The following is a 17,649-nucleotide window of genomic DNA, read 5'->3' as shown; positions in this document are numbered from 1 at the left end:
CTGTATTGGCAGTAGATGATGTGCAGAATACCTAAAACCCAGGTCTTTAATGTAGCTCTCTACATAGAAAATTTTGCCTCTGCTTTTAAGAGCTTTTCCAATCTCAAAACTATTGCCCTTAGAGAACTTCAGATCCCAGAATATAGTGGTCTGTGGCTTACACCCGACAGAGGTAGTATTCTGCCTAATTTTCCATATTAGGTACCTCCTAACTTTGTGAAGGTGGCAGTATCCCCATTATAAATGAAGAAATTGTCTCAGATAATAACAGATAACAGTATTGTCTGCTTAAAATACTACTTTATATACTAGACTTTTCCAATAGTATACATTTAGGTTCATAACAATTGTTCATAGCTCTTTTGTTAAAGGTGTAGTGTTAGATTGTATTAAGCTGAAAGATACCTTAAATTTGGGGGTTACCTCTGAGAATCTGAATTTGTGTTCAGTTTCAGGGGGTTTATGGGTAGTCCTGCACTAGTAATTACTGAGTGTCTACTCATTGAGTAGAACACATTTGTGTCTAAACTATTTTTACTTTGTTTATAGGATTCTGAACTATACCTCCTCTGTTAAAGTTCCCAGGCCTAGAGAAGCTAATGTCAACTCATAATGTGATACTCAATTTGTACAATAAATTATGAATCTGGAAAAGCTGTTTGTCTTTATTTACAAGATATCAAAAATATAAAAACTGTACAAAATGCAACAAAGGAAAAAACTGGCAGTGACTTGGTCTAAATCTTATTAGTTTCTGAAAGCAAGGCTCAGTACTGGAGGTAAGCAACTGAAATGTCTGTCTTGACTTCAAGTGTACTAGGTTGTAGGTAGTCATTTTAGCTGAAGTAGAACATGGAGGATGAATTTCTTCACCTAGAGTATTTAGATGCACTCAAAATCCAATAGGTATAAATTCAAATGTCAGTGGGTGCTTGTACTTCATTTAGTTCTTGGAAAGGAACTGTAGTTCACCCTACCCAATTAGGTACACTCCACTAATCATGGGCCAAACCACAATGTTAGATCATTTAACATAGCACTTGAGTGCCATACAGTAACTACATTTTTACAGCAACAATATACATGCTCATAGACTTCTTCAGCTAAAATTAAAGATGGTATCACTCAGTTTGAATCTTGAAGCAGGATGAATTATCAAAATCAATTTTTTTTCTAAACATAATAAATTAAAATAGCATTTGAACAGAAAATGCATAGTTTCCACACAATCCAAAGCACCATAAATGTCCCCTCCATGAACATAATAACCTCTTATTCAACTAACGGAAATTAGTTAAATGTGGTTGCTATAGAAACGTGGAACTGTCCTATTCAGATTTTCCAAGCAGCATACTCCAGATCCATATAGACAAAACATTCTTTGTAGCTTAAATATTAATCACTGAGGTATTTGCTTTTAGTCTCCCTTTTTCAAACAGTAGCTTCCAAAAGGTCTTTAATACCGATGGTTTATTGCGGACTATAAGCTCCTGCAGCTAGAACCAAGTTTCTTCGTGTAAAATGGAGGTGTACAACTGGTGTTGATTTGGTCATATATGTTCCCAACAATAACTCCTGTGAATTCTCAGGTAAATTTATATGCCCAGTGGCTGTAGTAAAGTCATCAGTCTCTAAATCTTCAAATGCTTTGACAGCGTCCCATAACCGAACTGTATTGTCCATTGAACCTAAGGGAAAGGAAAAGGAAACCATTTACTAGCATCCACCATATTTAGATTCTGACATTCTGTTAAGTACACTTTTTGTATTTATATTTCTGGTGAAAAAAAAATCTAAACTTGATTAATAACTATTCCTTCTAAAAGGGCATTTCAAGAAGTAGGTTAACCTGAGGAGTTAATACACATGTAGGGTGATATTCAGGAATCATAACAAGAGAAGCAAAATGTAAAACAGAACTTAGTGTTGGCAATTGTCAGTACTTAGAATTTCCTTTTAACATACCATTTACCCTTTACCACAAAGCCATTTGTCATTTACCTGATGCCAAAATTTCACCATCCCTACTAAACCTAAGTGAACAGACTGTATCAGTGTGGCCTTTTAATTCTCCAACCATCAAGCCATGTCCAATATCCCAAAGGAGTACTCTGCCATCTGTTGCTCCTGTAGCCAGGAATCTCCCATTGGGAGAAAATGTCAAGGAATGAATTGGTCCCTAAAAAAGAAGTCCACAAAAAGAATCAAAAGTAGGGTTAAAAATAAGACAAAACTAAAATTTTAAAGGTTAGTGGTATGAACAATAAAATGTATCCCTGGTAAATTTTTTTAACATTTTTATCTCAAAAGTAACCTTGTGTGCTGGAATAATGAAGGTGTAAAATACCTTGTGTCCAGTGAAGATCCTTACACAGTTGCCATTCAGGACATCCCAGAGCCTCACAGTTCTATCCGCAGAGCCCGTAGCAACATAATTAGAATTTGGATGGAATTTGGTACAATTCACATCGGCAAGATGGCCAGCAAATATCCTTAAAGGCTGATAATGGTCTGTAGCCCAAAGCCTTTGAAAAAATGTATTGAAAGCAAAAGATGATAGTACTTTCCTAGGAAATACCAAATTTCTATCCAAAATATAGAAACATCCATGTGAAATGTTAGTTCCAAATGGGTCCCCCTTCACTAGTTACCTAAGGGAAAGAAGGTGGAATGAAAAACTAAAAAAACATTCTTAAGAAATACCAAGTTGATCTGATACAAAAATTTCCCAATTTTATTATTCTTTAGTTCTCAGTACCATCCCAACTTCTACCCCATTTCCTGGTTTGACCCATAGAATAGTATTTTTCCCTAGTTTTGGCACCATAAAATTAGTTTCTAACCTGAACTACCTCATCTTGAACTTTTAAGAGATGACAGGAAAACTAAAGTACAGTGGAAATGAAAGACAAGGTTTTGCATCTGGCAGGCAGAGGTTGGGGTAGCATGTTAGTAAGCTAACTTGTAAAAAGAAAATGTTGGGGGAGCCCCTTAGTCTTGGATTAGACATAAATACAGACATAGTAATACTCTTGTCCCAAATTCATTTTCAAATGAGCTATAAATGCTGACACACTCAAAAAGTTGATCCTGAATAAAGAAGTAAAAATGAGTTTGGCTGGAGTTTAATTCCCAAAAAGAAACCATTCTGTTTCTGAATAGATCTAGTTGTAAGATCACAATGTTCTTACCGAGCTACTCGGTCATGGCCCCCTGACACAAAATAATATCCATATGGAGAAAACTGTGTGTCCCATACTGGATAGTTGTGTCCTTTATATCCCACTAAGCAAGTAAATGTTTGAAGACTCCACAATCTAACAGTTCCATCTTCTGACGAGGAAAGCAGGTAGTTCCTGAAAGAAGAGAAGGTAATATATTTGATTCCTAGAATAACTTAACAGTTAACTGTCCAGTTTCTCTGTACATTTGAATATATTAAATATAGCTAACATGACATGCTACATCTAAATTTATACCCCATGAAATTCACAGTACATAACAAAAGTTCAAAGTACTAACCAAACTAATGTTAGCTGTAACACCCAACATCTACTGGGAGGTTAAGTATTTTAAAAAATATATCTAGTAAGGGAAAAAAAAAACGATTATTTTTTAATTATACAAGATGTAATGACAAAATGCATAGACAAAAAATAAGGTCAATTGAGAAAAGCTAAGAAATGTGGCATGTCACTTAAAACTCAATTTTTAACTTTAAAATGGAGATACTATTTTCCTATCCTGTATGAATCATGTAAGAATTTTTTAAATGTCTTTCTGACAAAAAAAAACAAAAAAAACACTTTAGATGTAGAAATAATACTCTACGTTTTTCAGGAATAAACACAAAAGCTGAACTACTCAGAAAGTATTAAGAGTTTCACTGAAATAAGTTTCCCTCAAGTAAAAATGCATCATCTGGCTAAACCCTATCAAACAATTAAAAAACCTCTAAGTTTCATAAAGATGAAAACCTTGATGGATTGAAAGCTATTATCAATCCAAATAAGATACAAATAGTATTATGAATACAAAATTCGCTCACCCTGCCATTTCTACAGAATGCTAGAGATCATGAAAACAGGCAAATACTGATTTGTGGGTTTCAAATTCCCTTTTAAGTATCCTCTTCATTCTTTTGATTATATACAAAAACCTTCAAATAATAGCTAATATGCCTTTAATATCAGGAGTCTGTTGTGAATTTGGAGTTGGAAGACAGCAGTAGCCACAAAACCTGTGGCAAGAACCCAAAGAAGCAATTCAACATTATGGGGGGGTTAATACTAAAAGTAGTTTTTAAACCAGCAAATCCGGAGGTTGTACATCTTGATTTTATAAATTTGGGTATACATTAGGTTACTACCTCGTATATCAGTACCCCAAGATGAATTAGCAAATGGCAAGATTCTAAAAGATCTGAATGATAGGAAACTTTTATTTTTATAACAGAATTCTAACATTTGCATGCTTACAGTGTTAACTTTTACATAATCTCAACATAATACAGCAGTGTTTAATTTTTATTGTTTGTATTTTACCTATCTGGACTGAAGCTGGCTCCATAGACAGGCCCACTGTGACCATACAAAATCTTCAACTCACTTGCTGTTTTCTCATCCATGATTCTTTCTAAGACATCATCTGATTCTTTGTCTATAAGGCTAAGATCTAAAATTGTCCAGAAATACTGATTTTTAAAAGTATATTCATTAGAACATTTTAAGACAATTACATCACACATCAGAAGAACTAACATCTGAACAGTTCCTCCTCCATACCAACCACTGTGCTAATGCCTCTAAATCAGCTGATACTATCCCAGAGTACAGGAGAGGAAACTGAGGTTCAAAACAGTTAATAATTTGCCAGAGGACACAGCTACTCAATGTTGGAAGTAGGACTAGAACTCAAATTCACCCAGTGTACCACAATGTTTCATGGAAATAATAAATTACTGAAAATGTATTGTCTTATTTAAACAATACATTTAGTAAGAAACTTTATTTAAAATGAAATCCTGACCCTATTAGTTCTATTTTAGCTATTTTTATGGCTAAAACAGAAAGCACTCTCCCATTATTTAAAGGTTTTTAAAAATTTACAAGCAATCATAAAATGCTAGATTTTTAACATTAAGAAATTTTCTAGCCTAATCCTCTCATTCTGCAGATGAGAAATCTGAGGCCCAGAAAAATTAAGCCAGTCTAGTTCCCCAGTTTCCTGATTGCCATTTCAATGCACTTTTCACTTTTGGAAATTAGCATGTGGGGATAAAGTGAAATCAAGTGAAATTCCACTAAGATCACAATCTCCTGTATATATTCCATGGAATCAAGATTGGTATAAACTAATGACAAGTTTACATCCTAACAGATCACCTCAGTTACCTGCTGCTTGTTTAACACTACGAAGCTTTTTGGGTGTTACAGACCACACTCTGACAGTAGAATCTGCAAAACCTCCAGCAATCAAACTAGAATCATCAGTGACATCCACTGCAGTGAGGCCCTGAATAAAAAATAAAAGCTTTGTACTAAACAATACTGTTTTAGGGGAAAAAAATTATAATCACATCTTTAAAAATACATAATGATAGCTATTTTTCTCTTATAAAACATCTTTTGAGGTTTCATCCTCCCATGAAACCCACTATTTGAAAGCACTTACTTTGAGAACATGTCATCATTAACCCCTTTTTTGACCTCCAGATTTGGAGTACACAACATAACACAAACGTTAACCATTTTGCACTTTACTAAATAATGTCCTCAGCAGCCTATTAGAGAATCTATAAAGACATGCAGAATTCTTAATAAAAAATATTGAGTTTATATAAGTACTTAAACCAAGTTTCATAGAGATAAACTATAGTTTCCTCCTCCCCTTCAAAGGTTAGCAGAATTTGATCAATGAAATGAGGGGCATGTATAAACAAGATTCTGGTTACTAAAGGTCTTTTAAACATTACCTTCCATCTATTCCGAGCAGCTTCCAATTCTCCTTTCCTAACTACTGACTTTAAGCTACATTTATATCAAGAGTTTATATAAGAAAACTCCACTTTAGTTAACACATTAGTTTATTTTAATAGTCACCATTTTACATGACTCCACGCAGAAACTGCTCAATTATTTTACCTACCTGGTAAGCATTGAGGAATGTATAGAAACAAATGGAGGGTAAACAGTCTGGCCCAAGGCGCACACGTTTGGTGGTTTCTTTCATATTCATTATCTTATCCAACTTATCTGAATCTTTCAACTCAGGAAGAGGGATTCTGAGAAAGAGAAACAGACCAGAAATTACTCTGTTAAGAAACCTAAACTCTATATAACATAATGTCTTACATATCCACACATGGTCCTGAGGTTTTTTTCCTCACCTGTTTTGAGGTGGAGCATTGGGATCTTGTTTTTTGCTTTTGGATCCAATACTATCTTTTTTAGGTTTCTTCTTTTTAGGTTTTCCTTCTTCATTTTCTCCTTCTTCATCCTCATCATCCAAAGGCACCTCAATTTCTGGCTCTTTTAATAAACCAAAAAATACCTACAAGTCAAAAGAGTCAACATTTTTAAAGTTTTTTTTTGTTCATTAATAAATCATTTCATATCTTGATAGGATGAATCACAATTACAATACAGTAATATACCCTGAAGCAGATTCTGCACTTCTCTACCCAATAGCCAATCTCCCCTCCTTTCTTACTAACAGAACCCTGATTTTGTTGGAGCAGCAATATGCTCAGTTGAATAATTTCTGTTCCCAGGCGCCCCTGCAGCTAGGAATGGCCCACTGGGTAGGGTTTTAGGAAAAAATGCTGTTTTCCTGATAAAAGGGGAGAATCAGCTGGGACTCATCTTCCCCCTTTGCCTTTCAGGAATGCTGGAGCTGCAACAGGCATCTGTGAGCACAAAGAAAGCCCCATTCTAAAGATGGTGGAGCATGAACTAGAAGGAGCCAGGCTCCTTGATGATATGGTGGAGCCTTCATGCCGGCCCAGGAGGGCCTCCCTCTGAAATTCATTATATGAGAAAAACCCCACACTTGTTTCAGCCACTGTAGTCAGGGTTCTGTTAAATGCAACCATTCCCAAATTCTCACTAATACATACATCATCCTTAGAACATGAAATTTAGTATACAGTGTAAAAATATTCCCAAACTAGCTATAAGAAAAATGTGTAAATTATGTAGATGGAAATGCTACAATTTTCATAATCTGCATTACATAGTTCTTAGGTTTATTCCCATACCTTTGATTTGTTTGCCTCTCGTTTAGCCTCTCCTGCCAAACTTCCCACCATCGCATCTATCTGTTGCTTACTACGCGGCATCCCATCAAAGATGTCAATGTAGAGGTGCTCCTGAACTATGTTCCATATCTGATTGTTCTGTTTCTCCTGAAGATGCCTCTTCAAGAGTTGGTACGAGTCACGGGAAATACGCAGAACAAATTTACTTGTTCGAAAATCCAACATGGTCTCATTCCCTTTCATGTGTTCCTTTTTGGTAAGACTAGATAATACTCGTAGGTCATCCTGGTAATAACATTCCTGATCTCCATGGAACCTGTTTCAGCGATTTTAAAAAGTCATTTTTCAATGTAATCATTAAGGGATCTGCTCTCCCCCATATATTTAAAAACATCCCAGAATATTTTCAACGTTGTATTCTGAAAAATCCTGGACTAAGCTTTAGGATCAGAAATAACTCATTTCAAAATGATTACAAATCAGTTTCTGAATTCATCCTAAAAATGAATAATTTAATTCTCTAGTGAAATGTATCATAAATATTTAAGAGAAATTGAAATAAATACTGTAAGTGAATGAAAGATAAGATATCCATTACTGGTAGAGTCTCTTTTGAATGCCACCATTGGTAGACATTTGAAAATGTTAGAATTTTTGCTTTACTAAATTTTATGTTCTCTCAAAACTCACCTTCAAAAACTTTTTATGAAAATTTCAAACATATACAAACGTAGGAACTAGGATAATGAACTCAATGTACCTATCACTCAGCCTCTTAATAACAATCAATACATGGCATTCCCATAAAATTTTTAATGATTTCTTATATTCTTAATGACCTATTTATTAAACATAAGTATTTTAATATTACTAAAGAACAAACAAAAGTTGGCATCAAAGAATGAGCACCTCCATTTGCTCACCATTAATTACCAAAACCAATTAAAGTTTTCAGCATTGATGACAATAAATTTGAATGTACTTTTTTTTCTACAAATCTTAATTTTCTTAATAAAGTAAATTTAAAGATCATACATTTGGCACTTACTAAGAGCGGCAAACAATCAAAAGCATTTAGAAAACATGACTAAATAAAAGATATTAGGGCTATAACTCTGACAGACACATAGCCAACAGATTCCTAAACTGTTGCCTGTGTTACCCTATTATGACTCATCAAAACATGAACTAAGGATTTCTGTCTAAGATTTGGATGATATTAGAAATCCCAGCCTCCCGGTGTTTGTATCAATCATTGCCTATAACCTCATCTGAGCATGGGGTCTGGGCAAGGACTGAGACTGTCGGTAACAAAGCGACAGTCCCCTGTGACAGTCCAGCTCCTCTGTGAGGAGAAGACGATACCATGAGACTGAAGAGGAAGAGGTTTTTCGATGACAATACTGTAAGAAAAATTAGCTTAGAATAGAAGTTCTCTCATCATCAGCCTTTCTTAATTTTTTTTCAAAAACACTGAGCTCCTATTAGGCATCACAGAATAATGAATGATAGAGTGGCATAGAAGCCAGGAGTCCTAAGTTCTATCACTGCACTTTACACTACCTGTGTTATCTGAAAAGTCCTACTTCTAGGTCTATATTGCTTGTACTAAAGAGCTCCCATTCCAACTGTCAAGCACCGCCTCCTTCTTAAACACTCCTTTTCTTTGGCTTTTTAAACTCTCCCAGTTTTCTCTGGGCTCTTCTTTTATATGCCTTCACTCGGCCATTTCTTCTATTCTTTTTATGTCTCTTTTACTTAAAATCTGGAGTTCCTCACTTCTAGGAATTTACCCTAAGAATGCAGCACTCCAGTTTGAAAAAGACAGATGCACCCCTATGTTTATCGCTGCACTATTTACAATAGCCAAGATATGGAAGCAACCTAAATGTCCATCAGTAGATGAATGGATAAAGAAGATGTGGTACATATACACAATGGAATATTACTCAGCTATAAGAAAAAAACAGATCCTACCATTTGCAACAACATAGATGGAGCTAGAGGGTATTATGCTCAGTGAAATAAGCCAGGTGGAGAAAGACAAGTACCAAATGATTTCACTCATATGTGGAGTATAAGAACAAAAGAAAACTGAAGGAACAAAACAGCAGCAGAAGCACAGAACCCAAGAATGGACTAACAGTTATCAAAGGGAAAGGGACAGGGGAGGACTGGTGGGAAGGGAGGAATAAGGGCGGGAAAAAAGAAAGGGGGCATTACGATTAACATGTATAGTGTCGGGGGGCGCACAGGGAGGGAGGGCTGTGCAACACAGAGAAGACAAGTAGTGATTTTACAGCATCTTACTATGTTGATGGACAGTGACTATGAATGGGTATGTGGGGGGGACTTGGTGAAGGGGGGAACCTAGTAAACATAATGTCCTTCATGTAATTATAGATTAATGATACCAAAATAAAGTTTAAAAAAAAAAATCTGAAGTTCCTCAAGGCTCAGATCCAGCCCTCTCATTGAGTTATTTCACACCCTCCACCAGAAAATCTCATCCATAACCATCAGTATTGCTCAAAACTCAAATTTATGGCTTTAGTCCCTACCTCTCTTCAAGAGCTCCAGAGCCTTATATATCTACCTGTCAACCTGACATCACTTAAATCAGTCAGAGGCACATTCAAATCTAAACTCAAGATTGTTTCACAATCTGACAAACCAGGTTGTCTTCCAGGGTTATCCATCTCAGTGAAGGGCACTGAACCAGGGAAGCCAGAAACCTAGGAGTTACCAACGATGCCTTCATCTCCCTCACCTCCATATCCAATCCATCACCACATGCCTCACCAACATGTCTATTTCCCCTCACCAACACTACCACACCCTAGTCCAGTGTTCCTTAACAGGGATGCTACTGGTACTTGGGGCAGAACAATTCTTTGCTAATTGGGACAACCTGTAGATATTAGAACATTTGGTATCCCTAAGCTACCTGCTCCTCCACCCTAGTAATTATGACTATCAAAAACACCTCCACACATTTTCAAATAGCCCAAGGGAAGGAAGAATATTATTATCCCCAGTAGAGAACCACTTTAACCACAGAACTGGTCAATTTACACTCACTCTTTGTCCTCAACTACCAGTTTTCCCCACTGCATAAAGGTCTTTTCAAAACACAACTCTAAACAATGACATGTTCTGTCAATGACTTCTGTAGCAGAGATGGCTCACTGTCCCCAAATATCCATTTTTTCTTTCTTTCTCCAGTGGAACACTTGAGTATTAGCTAAGCACTTAGGTAAAGACCATATTTCCTACTTCTCTTGTAGGCAGGTGGGGCCATTGACTAAAGACATTAAAAAAAAAAAGGTATATGCAACTTCCAGGAAGGATGTGTGCCCTCCCTGATGACTGTAATACTGATATGCCTGCTTAGAACTGGAGAGCCATCCTGCACCACAGGTGGAAGCTGCATGACAAGAATGGTAGAGCAACAAGATCAAGAGAGTCTAGGTCCTTGCTCATCAAGGACTCCATTCCAGTCCTGGACTGCCTACCTTCATGAGAGAGAGAAATAAACTTTTGTCATATTTAAGCCTTGATGGTTTGGGTTTTCAGTCACTCCCAGTCTAATTTAATCCTAACTTTTATTTATACTGTTATTATTTGAGTTTTCAGCAATTCTAAGCCAAACCTAATCCTACCTAGTACAACTTCTTACTGCTCTTAGGATAACCAAAGACCCTCAACATGGCTCAAGAACCTGTCTGTTCCAGCCCAACCAACTGCCCAGCTTCATGTTTACCTACTCCACTCCATACTCTGCTCCAGCCACACTGACTTTCTTTCATTTCTGTATGTACCATGTTTTTCCCTCTTCTCTTCTAGTTAACTCCTACCCAATCTTTAAAATCTTACCTCAAGCATCACTGCCTCTGAAAGCCTTCCCTGACTTCTCCAACTAGATCAAACCCCCTTTTTAGGTTCTCATAGCACCAGGTAGGTCTCCTTCATAAAGTACTTTTTGAATTGCAATCTTACATTTGTATGGTTATAGATGAGAATACACATTATATATATATATATATATACGTATATATACATATACAGACACCATATATAATATATATAAAAATTCACATACTTCTCAAAGAATGATTTTGCTTCATTCTCATGTTGATTGTAGACTAGTTCCAAGTACATGTGTACAAAGAGAGGATAAAAGAGTTGAGATAATTCTGCCCGATGGCAGTCCAAGGAACATTCAATGAAGTGTTTCAGTCCACTATAGTATTCTTCATACATTGTTGGGTCTCCTTGTTGGTTGTAGGCTGACAGCACAGCACTGACATCTGGCTGGTCTTCCACAGCTACATTTCCAACTGCTTAGAAAACAAAAAACAACTTTCAAGAAAATGACCTGACATACACCAAGTGACTAAGGCTGTTTTGCTAAGGTCCAGAGGTGAACTGTTTCCAGACGTCTCTCCCTTCCCTCTCAAACTCTTTTCGCCAACAAATCATATGATCTTTTAATGGGATTTAAATCATTCCTTCAGCTTATCCATACCTTAAAATTTTCAAATCAATAACAAAATATTCAATATTTTTCCTGGGGCTACCTTAAAGACAAATTTTATAAAACGTGGTACATGCAACCAAATGATTTCACTCATTTATGGAATATAAAAACAAAGCAAAACAGAAGGTACAAAATAGCAGTAGACTCATAGACACCGAGAAGGGACTAGTGGCTACCAAAGGGGAGGGGCTAGAGAGGGTGAATGGGGGTGAGAGGGGGATCAAGGGCACTATAATTCGCATTCACAATATAGGTAGATCACTGGGATGTTAGCACAGCACGGAGAATACTATTACTGACTCTATAACATCTTACTACGTTGATAATGAGTACAATGGAGGAGGTGAGGTCTTGATAATATGGGTGAATGTTGAACCACTGTACTGTATATGTGAAACCATCATAAGGTTGTATCTCAAGGATACTTTAATAAGAAAAAAACACAGTATATGCAAATCAAACAACTATATTAATCTTCTCTCAAGGCTCAGTACAAACGGCATCTGCCACCCCCAAGCCATGCCCTGGAAACATTCCCAGCTCTCTTGAGCTACCTAAGTACTTTATAACTTTCCTGTAATACATCCTTTCCTGTATTACCCTCATATGTGCACATCTATCAGTCCTTATAAAATGTACACATTTTAAGGGTGGGAAAGACTTGCCTTATTTATATTTCCAAAAGATAACTCATGTATCCTATTTATATTTCCAAAAGATTATTTCCATAACCACCATTTCAAGGCAGAAAACATGAGTAGTTATTTGAATACACAATACCAAACAATGATAATACTTGTCAATCTAACCATACTTGCACTACTAGAAATTTTTAATCTGCATTTATACTGTTATGCTCTTTACTGCACAAATGATAGTAGTTCCTTTGGTCACTCTGATGGCCTCTTTTCCTCCTCACTGGTTTCTGAGTTATGATCTAAAAAATAGGTGACGTTTCTGAAGAGATGAGAGATTACAGCAAAATGACCAACAACATAATTCATCCACCTAGTTCATTCACAAAATTCACCATTCAGAAAATATTCCTCTTGAACATATTTCCACACATTTCTACTTGTGGGCTACGAAGCTATGTATTCATACTTCACTTTTGGAAGTGCTGCGAAGATTAGGTCTCATAAATACAAATTTATTTGGCTAGAATCTCTACACTGCATAAGTTAATACTATACTGCATAATTCAATAACATTTATTGTCAGCTCATGATTACTGTTGAGACCTCATATTGTATGATTTTAATTTCATGAACTTTGTGACAACAGTTGCTGGGAAAAAGGAGTAGGAAGCAGGTCTCAGATGGCAGGGATCAATACCTAGGCATAAATTTATCAGTGCCAGGCATTTTACATATATTATACCTGAGCCTCTCAATGACCTATTTAATAGAGAGAAAAACTCAACCTTAGGAAGAATAACTTAATCAGCATCACACAAGTAAAAGCAACAGAGGCAGAATCTGAATCCAGGTCTGTCCAATGCCTATTCCTAAAAGAGTGATCTCAAACTTTGTCATTTACCAATACCCCTTGGCAGCATTTATTCAAAATGCAAATTCCCAGACACCACCTCTACAGGGTCTGATTCACTAAGTCTGAAGTGATGCTCAGGAATGTGCACTCCCTAAAAGATTTAACATGTAGTGGTTGTTAGTCTATATTGTGAGAAATGCTGGCTACACTGTTCTATCACTCCCTTGCTGTGTGGTCCAAAGCTAGTCACTTGGCCTTTCTCAGTTTGTTTTCTCATCTCTAAAATAGAGGTTATGCCTTATTCACAGTGGAACTGTGAGAATTAGGATAACATTAAGTATTTACAGTACTTAGAGTAAGCTATTACAGAACTGTACACATATTGTTAGTGTTAGGAAGACCTGCCCAAAGCCCCCAAAAAAGGAAAGGGGCCAAAAGCTAAAAGGTCCCCGCCTCTCCGCGCCCACCTTCCCCGTACATCCCTCAGCTCAACAGCTCTCCTCAGCCTCTCACTGGAACTGACAGCTCCGAGAGGGTTTGACTGCGCAGCCGGCGCACCAGAGAAAGGGGCGGGCATGTGGCCCTAGAGGCGGGCCCAGGAAATTCAAAACAAGCCCGCAGAGGTACAGGCCAGCCAGCCATAGCCTTCCCGGCTTGCTCCCCTTCGTGCCGGCCCTGCCTCCCCAGGACCCCGCGGCTCACCTTTCCCTGGAGCCACAGGACCTGTCGCTAAGCCCGAGACAGCGGCGGCCCCAGACGCGCCGGCACCGGGAGGGTCGGGGGCCGCAGGGCCGGGGGCCGAGGCTGTGACCCGGCTAAGCAGCGTGCTAGCCGCCTCAGCGCCGGCGCCGTCCACCTCTCCCGGGACTCCGGAGCCCGCCACTGCCTCCTCCAGTAGCCGGGCCTCACGGCGCAGCACCTCTTCGGCTTCGCGAAGGTTACTCTGCCGTAGGAATTGCAGCACGGCCAGCAAAGTCTGTCGGTCGTGGGGAGCACCTGCCTCCGGAGCAGCGGCGGGCACCGGGGCCGCCCCCGCCGGGGCAACGGCTGAGACAGCCACCGAGGGTTTGGGGGTCCCACCATCCCCGCCAGCCGACGACGCCGCCTTAACGTTCCCGCCGCTGCCGTTGGGGCCGTTGTTGGTAGTGCCGCCGCCACCCTCGCCAGCGCCGTCCCCCGCCTGCGGAGGTATCAGCGTCGGCGGTCCCTCAGGCTCTAACTTGACCGCCACCTCCGTCTGCTCCTCCGCCAGCGCCGCCATCTTGCGGCTGAGCCACCTCGTGCCGTCAAGCGTGACTGCCTTTTCACCGCATGGAGGGAGGGGAGGGCGGTTTTACGACAATTCTGGAAGCCAATTTACGGTAGTAGGCGGAGCTAAAAAGGAGAAAGGGAATATGAGCGAGAGCAACTTTCGAAAATGACAGAAAGGCAGGAAGTGGCCGTCGGTGACCGCCTCTCGCATTTGCCTGACAATAATTACCGTTTATTTCAGACCAGCTCTATCAGGCGCTGTGATAGACGTTTTACATTACATGACCTCCTTTAATTCAACAATCTTATAAGGAAGGTACTATTATCCTTACTTTACAGATGGCTCAGCCGAGATCCAAAGAGGTTAAATAACTTGCCAAAGTCATACAAGAAGAAAGTGGAAGTGTTAAGATTCGAATCCAGGTCGTTAATTCAAAAGCATTTACCATTGCCAACAGGGAGTCTTCTGAGATACTGGTAATGTTTTATATTTTGATCTGGGTGATGGGTACCTTTTTTTTTTTGCAAATTTTAGTTTTGTAAAAATTAAGCTGTGCACTTAAGCTTGTGAACTTTAACAGCATATATGCTATATTTCAATAAAGTTTTTAAGTACTTGAATTTTGTGATTGTGGAATTTGCACATTTTATGTTCATGCTATGTTATGTATTATTATAAATAAACTCCATTTTAATCGTATATTTTAAAATAGTATGCACCGTTTTGCAATATACATAATAAATTGTAAAACCCTACCGCGTATTCTATCCCATTTGAATCTCACAACTCTGTGAGATTAGTGCAGACAAGGAAAGTGAGCCTTGGACAGTGGGAAGATAAAGCAGTTATTCAGGTTGTTGATTTTGAGGTCTTCCTGGCTTCCTTAAACCTTGCTTACCACTGAATGACCCTGAGCAAGTTACTTAACTCACTCTTACCTCAGTTGCCCCACTTCTAAAATAGGAATAATAATAGTACCTACTTCATAGAGTTGTGTAAGGATTAAATGAGGTAATGTATATATGATACCTAACATATAATAAATACATGTTGGTTATTTTTATTTCACCTTTAAAAGCTTTAAAATGTGTGAGGATTAAATGAGATAATGTATATATGATACCTAACATATAATAAATAGCTGTTGGTTGTTTTTATTTCACCGTTAAAAGTTGTTCTGTAAATGTTTGATAAGAAAGTCCAATCTTGATGTTCAGGATGATCTGAATACTGAAATATGACTAATGTAATTGGATATCTAAAATAAAACTATAGAACATGGTTGGGTGGGGGGTGCTGGAGAAGAACAAGAATCAGCATTTACAGTATTGGCCGAGAGAGAGAATCTGAATCTGATGGTGCACACTTACGAGATGGGGAAAATTCATCCTTTTTCTTAGGATCATTTGACTAAGTTTTCTGATTTGGTATTTGCTAATTAAAATTTGACAATTGGTAATTAATTGAGCACTTACATGAGAGATGCCATGAATAACAAGTCCAGGTGTGTTTACTATGCCTAGGAAAGATGTTTTACTTAATTATGATAATAAATTAACATTCTGATGCATATATTAGTCTCTCAGATCACATCCTGGAACTGGATCCAGCTGTACAACTGGAGCCCCAATACTGGGACTCAAAAAAGTATAGCCACCTCCTTTCCTTTTGCCTGGGTCTACCTCTCATGGCTTTGTCTCTTAAGGTCCAACTTCAACTTAATTTTGGACTTCAGCCAAAGTTAGTTACTTACTCCAAGTAGTGCTGTTTTTCTGTTACACCACAATAGAGATAAGTTTATTGAAAACCTGCAAGGCCTACTTTCAATTTTGGCCTCTTTTCCCTTTTCTGATTTTTACCCCCATTCTCCTCCTACTTTATTCTCTGGATGCTTTAAGAAGTCCAGTATCAATCTGTCTTGTTCTTTCATAGGAGAACTGCTCTTTCTCTCTGGATGTTTCTTTCTCAGTGTTCTGGAATTCTGTTAATTTAGCAAGCATTAAACCTACGAATACTTCCTCCTCTCTGTTGTTCCTCCTCTTATAGTCTTGTGATGTAGATATTAATATGTATACTTCTGTCTCTAGGTCTGTCGCCTTTCATGTTTTCCTGTTTTACCTATCCCTGATACCTTCTAGAAGAGTTCCTCTGCGTGATTTTTCAGTGCAGTAATTCATTCTTGGCCTAGATCCTTATTGCTACATAACCATTTATTGAGTCATTTACTTCAACCATTACATTTTCCATAGTACAGACATGCTTCATTTTGTTGCACTTAGCTTTATTGCTCTTTTCAGTTATTTCATTTTTTACAAATTGAAGGTTTGTGGCAACCCGCATTGAGAAACTCTATCAGTGCTGTTTTTCCAACATTTTCTCACTTCATGTCTCTGTGTCACATTTTGGTAATTCTCAAAATAGTTAAAATTTTTTCATTATTATATTTCTTAGCATGATCTGTGATCAGTGATCTTTGATGTTACTATTGTAATTGTTTTGGAGCACCACAAACCACACCCATGAAAGATGGCAAATTTAATTGATAAATGTTGTGTGTGTTCTGACTGGTTCACCGACAAGCTGTTCCCAGTCTTTCTCCCTCTCCTTGGACTTCCCTATTTCCTGAGACACAACAATATTGAAATTAGGCCTATTAATAATCCTATAGTGGCCTCTAAGTGTTCAAGTGAAAGGAATAGTCGCACATCTCCCACTTTAAATAAAAAGCTAGAAGTGATTAAGCTTGTTGAGGAAGCCAAGATAGGCCAAAAGCTATGCTTTTGTGTCACACAGCCAAGGAGTGAATGCAAAGGAAAAATTCTTGAAGGCAATGAAAAGTGCTATTCCAGTAAACCTATGGGTAATAAGAAAGCAAAATAGCCTTATTGCTGACATGGAGAAAGTTTTAGTGGTCTGGATAGAAAATCGAACCGGACACAACATTCCCTTAAGCTAGGCCAAATCCAGAGCAAGGCTGTAACTCTCTACATTTCTATGAAGGCCGAAACCGATGAGGAAGCTGCAGAAGAAAAGTTTGAAGCTAGCGGAAATTCATGAGCTTTAGGGAAAGAAACTGTCCCTGTAACATCAAAGTATAAGGTGATGCAA

The 17,649-nt window shown here is 38.0% G+C and overlaps 2 protein-coding genes across 4 annotated transcripts in view; one reads left to right on the top strand and one right to left on the bottom strand.

Annotated features, from left to right (window-relative positions):
- The window catches only part of ATP5MK (ATP synthase membrane subunit k), an 81,052-nt gene that overhangs the window by 4,392 nt on the left and 59,011 nt on the right, over window positions 1-17,649 (top strand). For 2 of the 3 annotated variants that reach the window (XM_036898765.2, XM_057506275.1), the window contains exon 4: window positions 550-654. The exons of the other annotated variant lie outside the window; for it this stretch is intronic. The gene's annotated coding sequence lies outside the window, so the exon portion shown is untranslated. Of the gene's footprint in view, window positions 1-549; window positions 655-17,649 lie in introns of those variants that run through there. 3 annotated transcript variants of the gene reach the window in all.
- Window positions 639-14,553, bottom strand: TAF5 (TATA-box binding protein associated factor 5). The gene is made up of 11 exons (XM_036898760.2): window positions 13,992-14,553; window positions 11,361-11,598; window positions 7,259-7,574; window positions 6,389-6,552; window positions 6,148-6,283; window positions 5,394-5,514; window positions 4,545-4,674; window positions 3,192-3,356; window positions 2,348-2,525; window positions 2,002-2,179; window positions 639-1,688 (listed from the first exon to the last, which is right to left on the bottom strand). The coding sequence occupies exons 1-11, from the start codon at window positions 14,548-14,550 to the stop codon at window positions 1,471-1,473; spliced, it is 2,403 nt and encodes an 800-aa protein (XP_036754655.2). The 5' UTR covers window positions 14,551-14,553; the 3' UTR covers window positions 639-1,470.

This window comes from Manis pentadactyla, chromosome 8 (assembly GCF_030020395.1).
Source record: "Manis pentadactyla isolate mManPen7 chromosome 8, mManPen7.hap1, whole genome shotgun sequence".
NCBI classification, from domain to species: domain Eukaryota; kingdom Metazoa; phylum Chordata; class Mammalia; order Pholidota; family Manidae; genus Manis; species Manis pentadactyla.
This window is presented reverse-complemented; position numbering and strand designations above follow the sequence as displayed.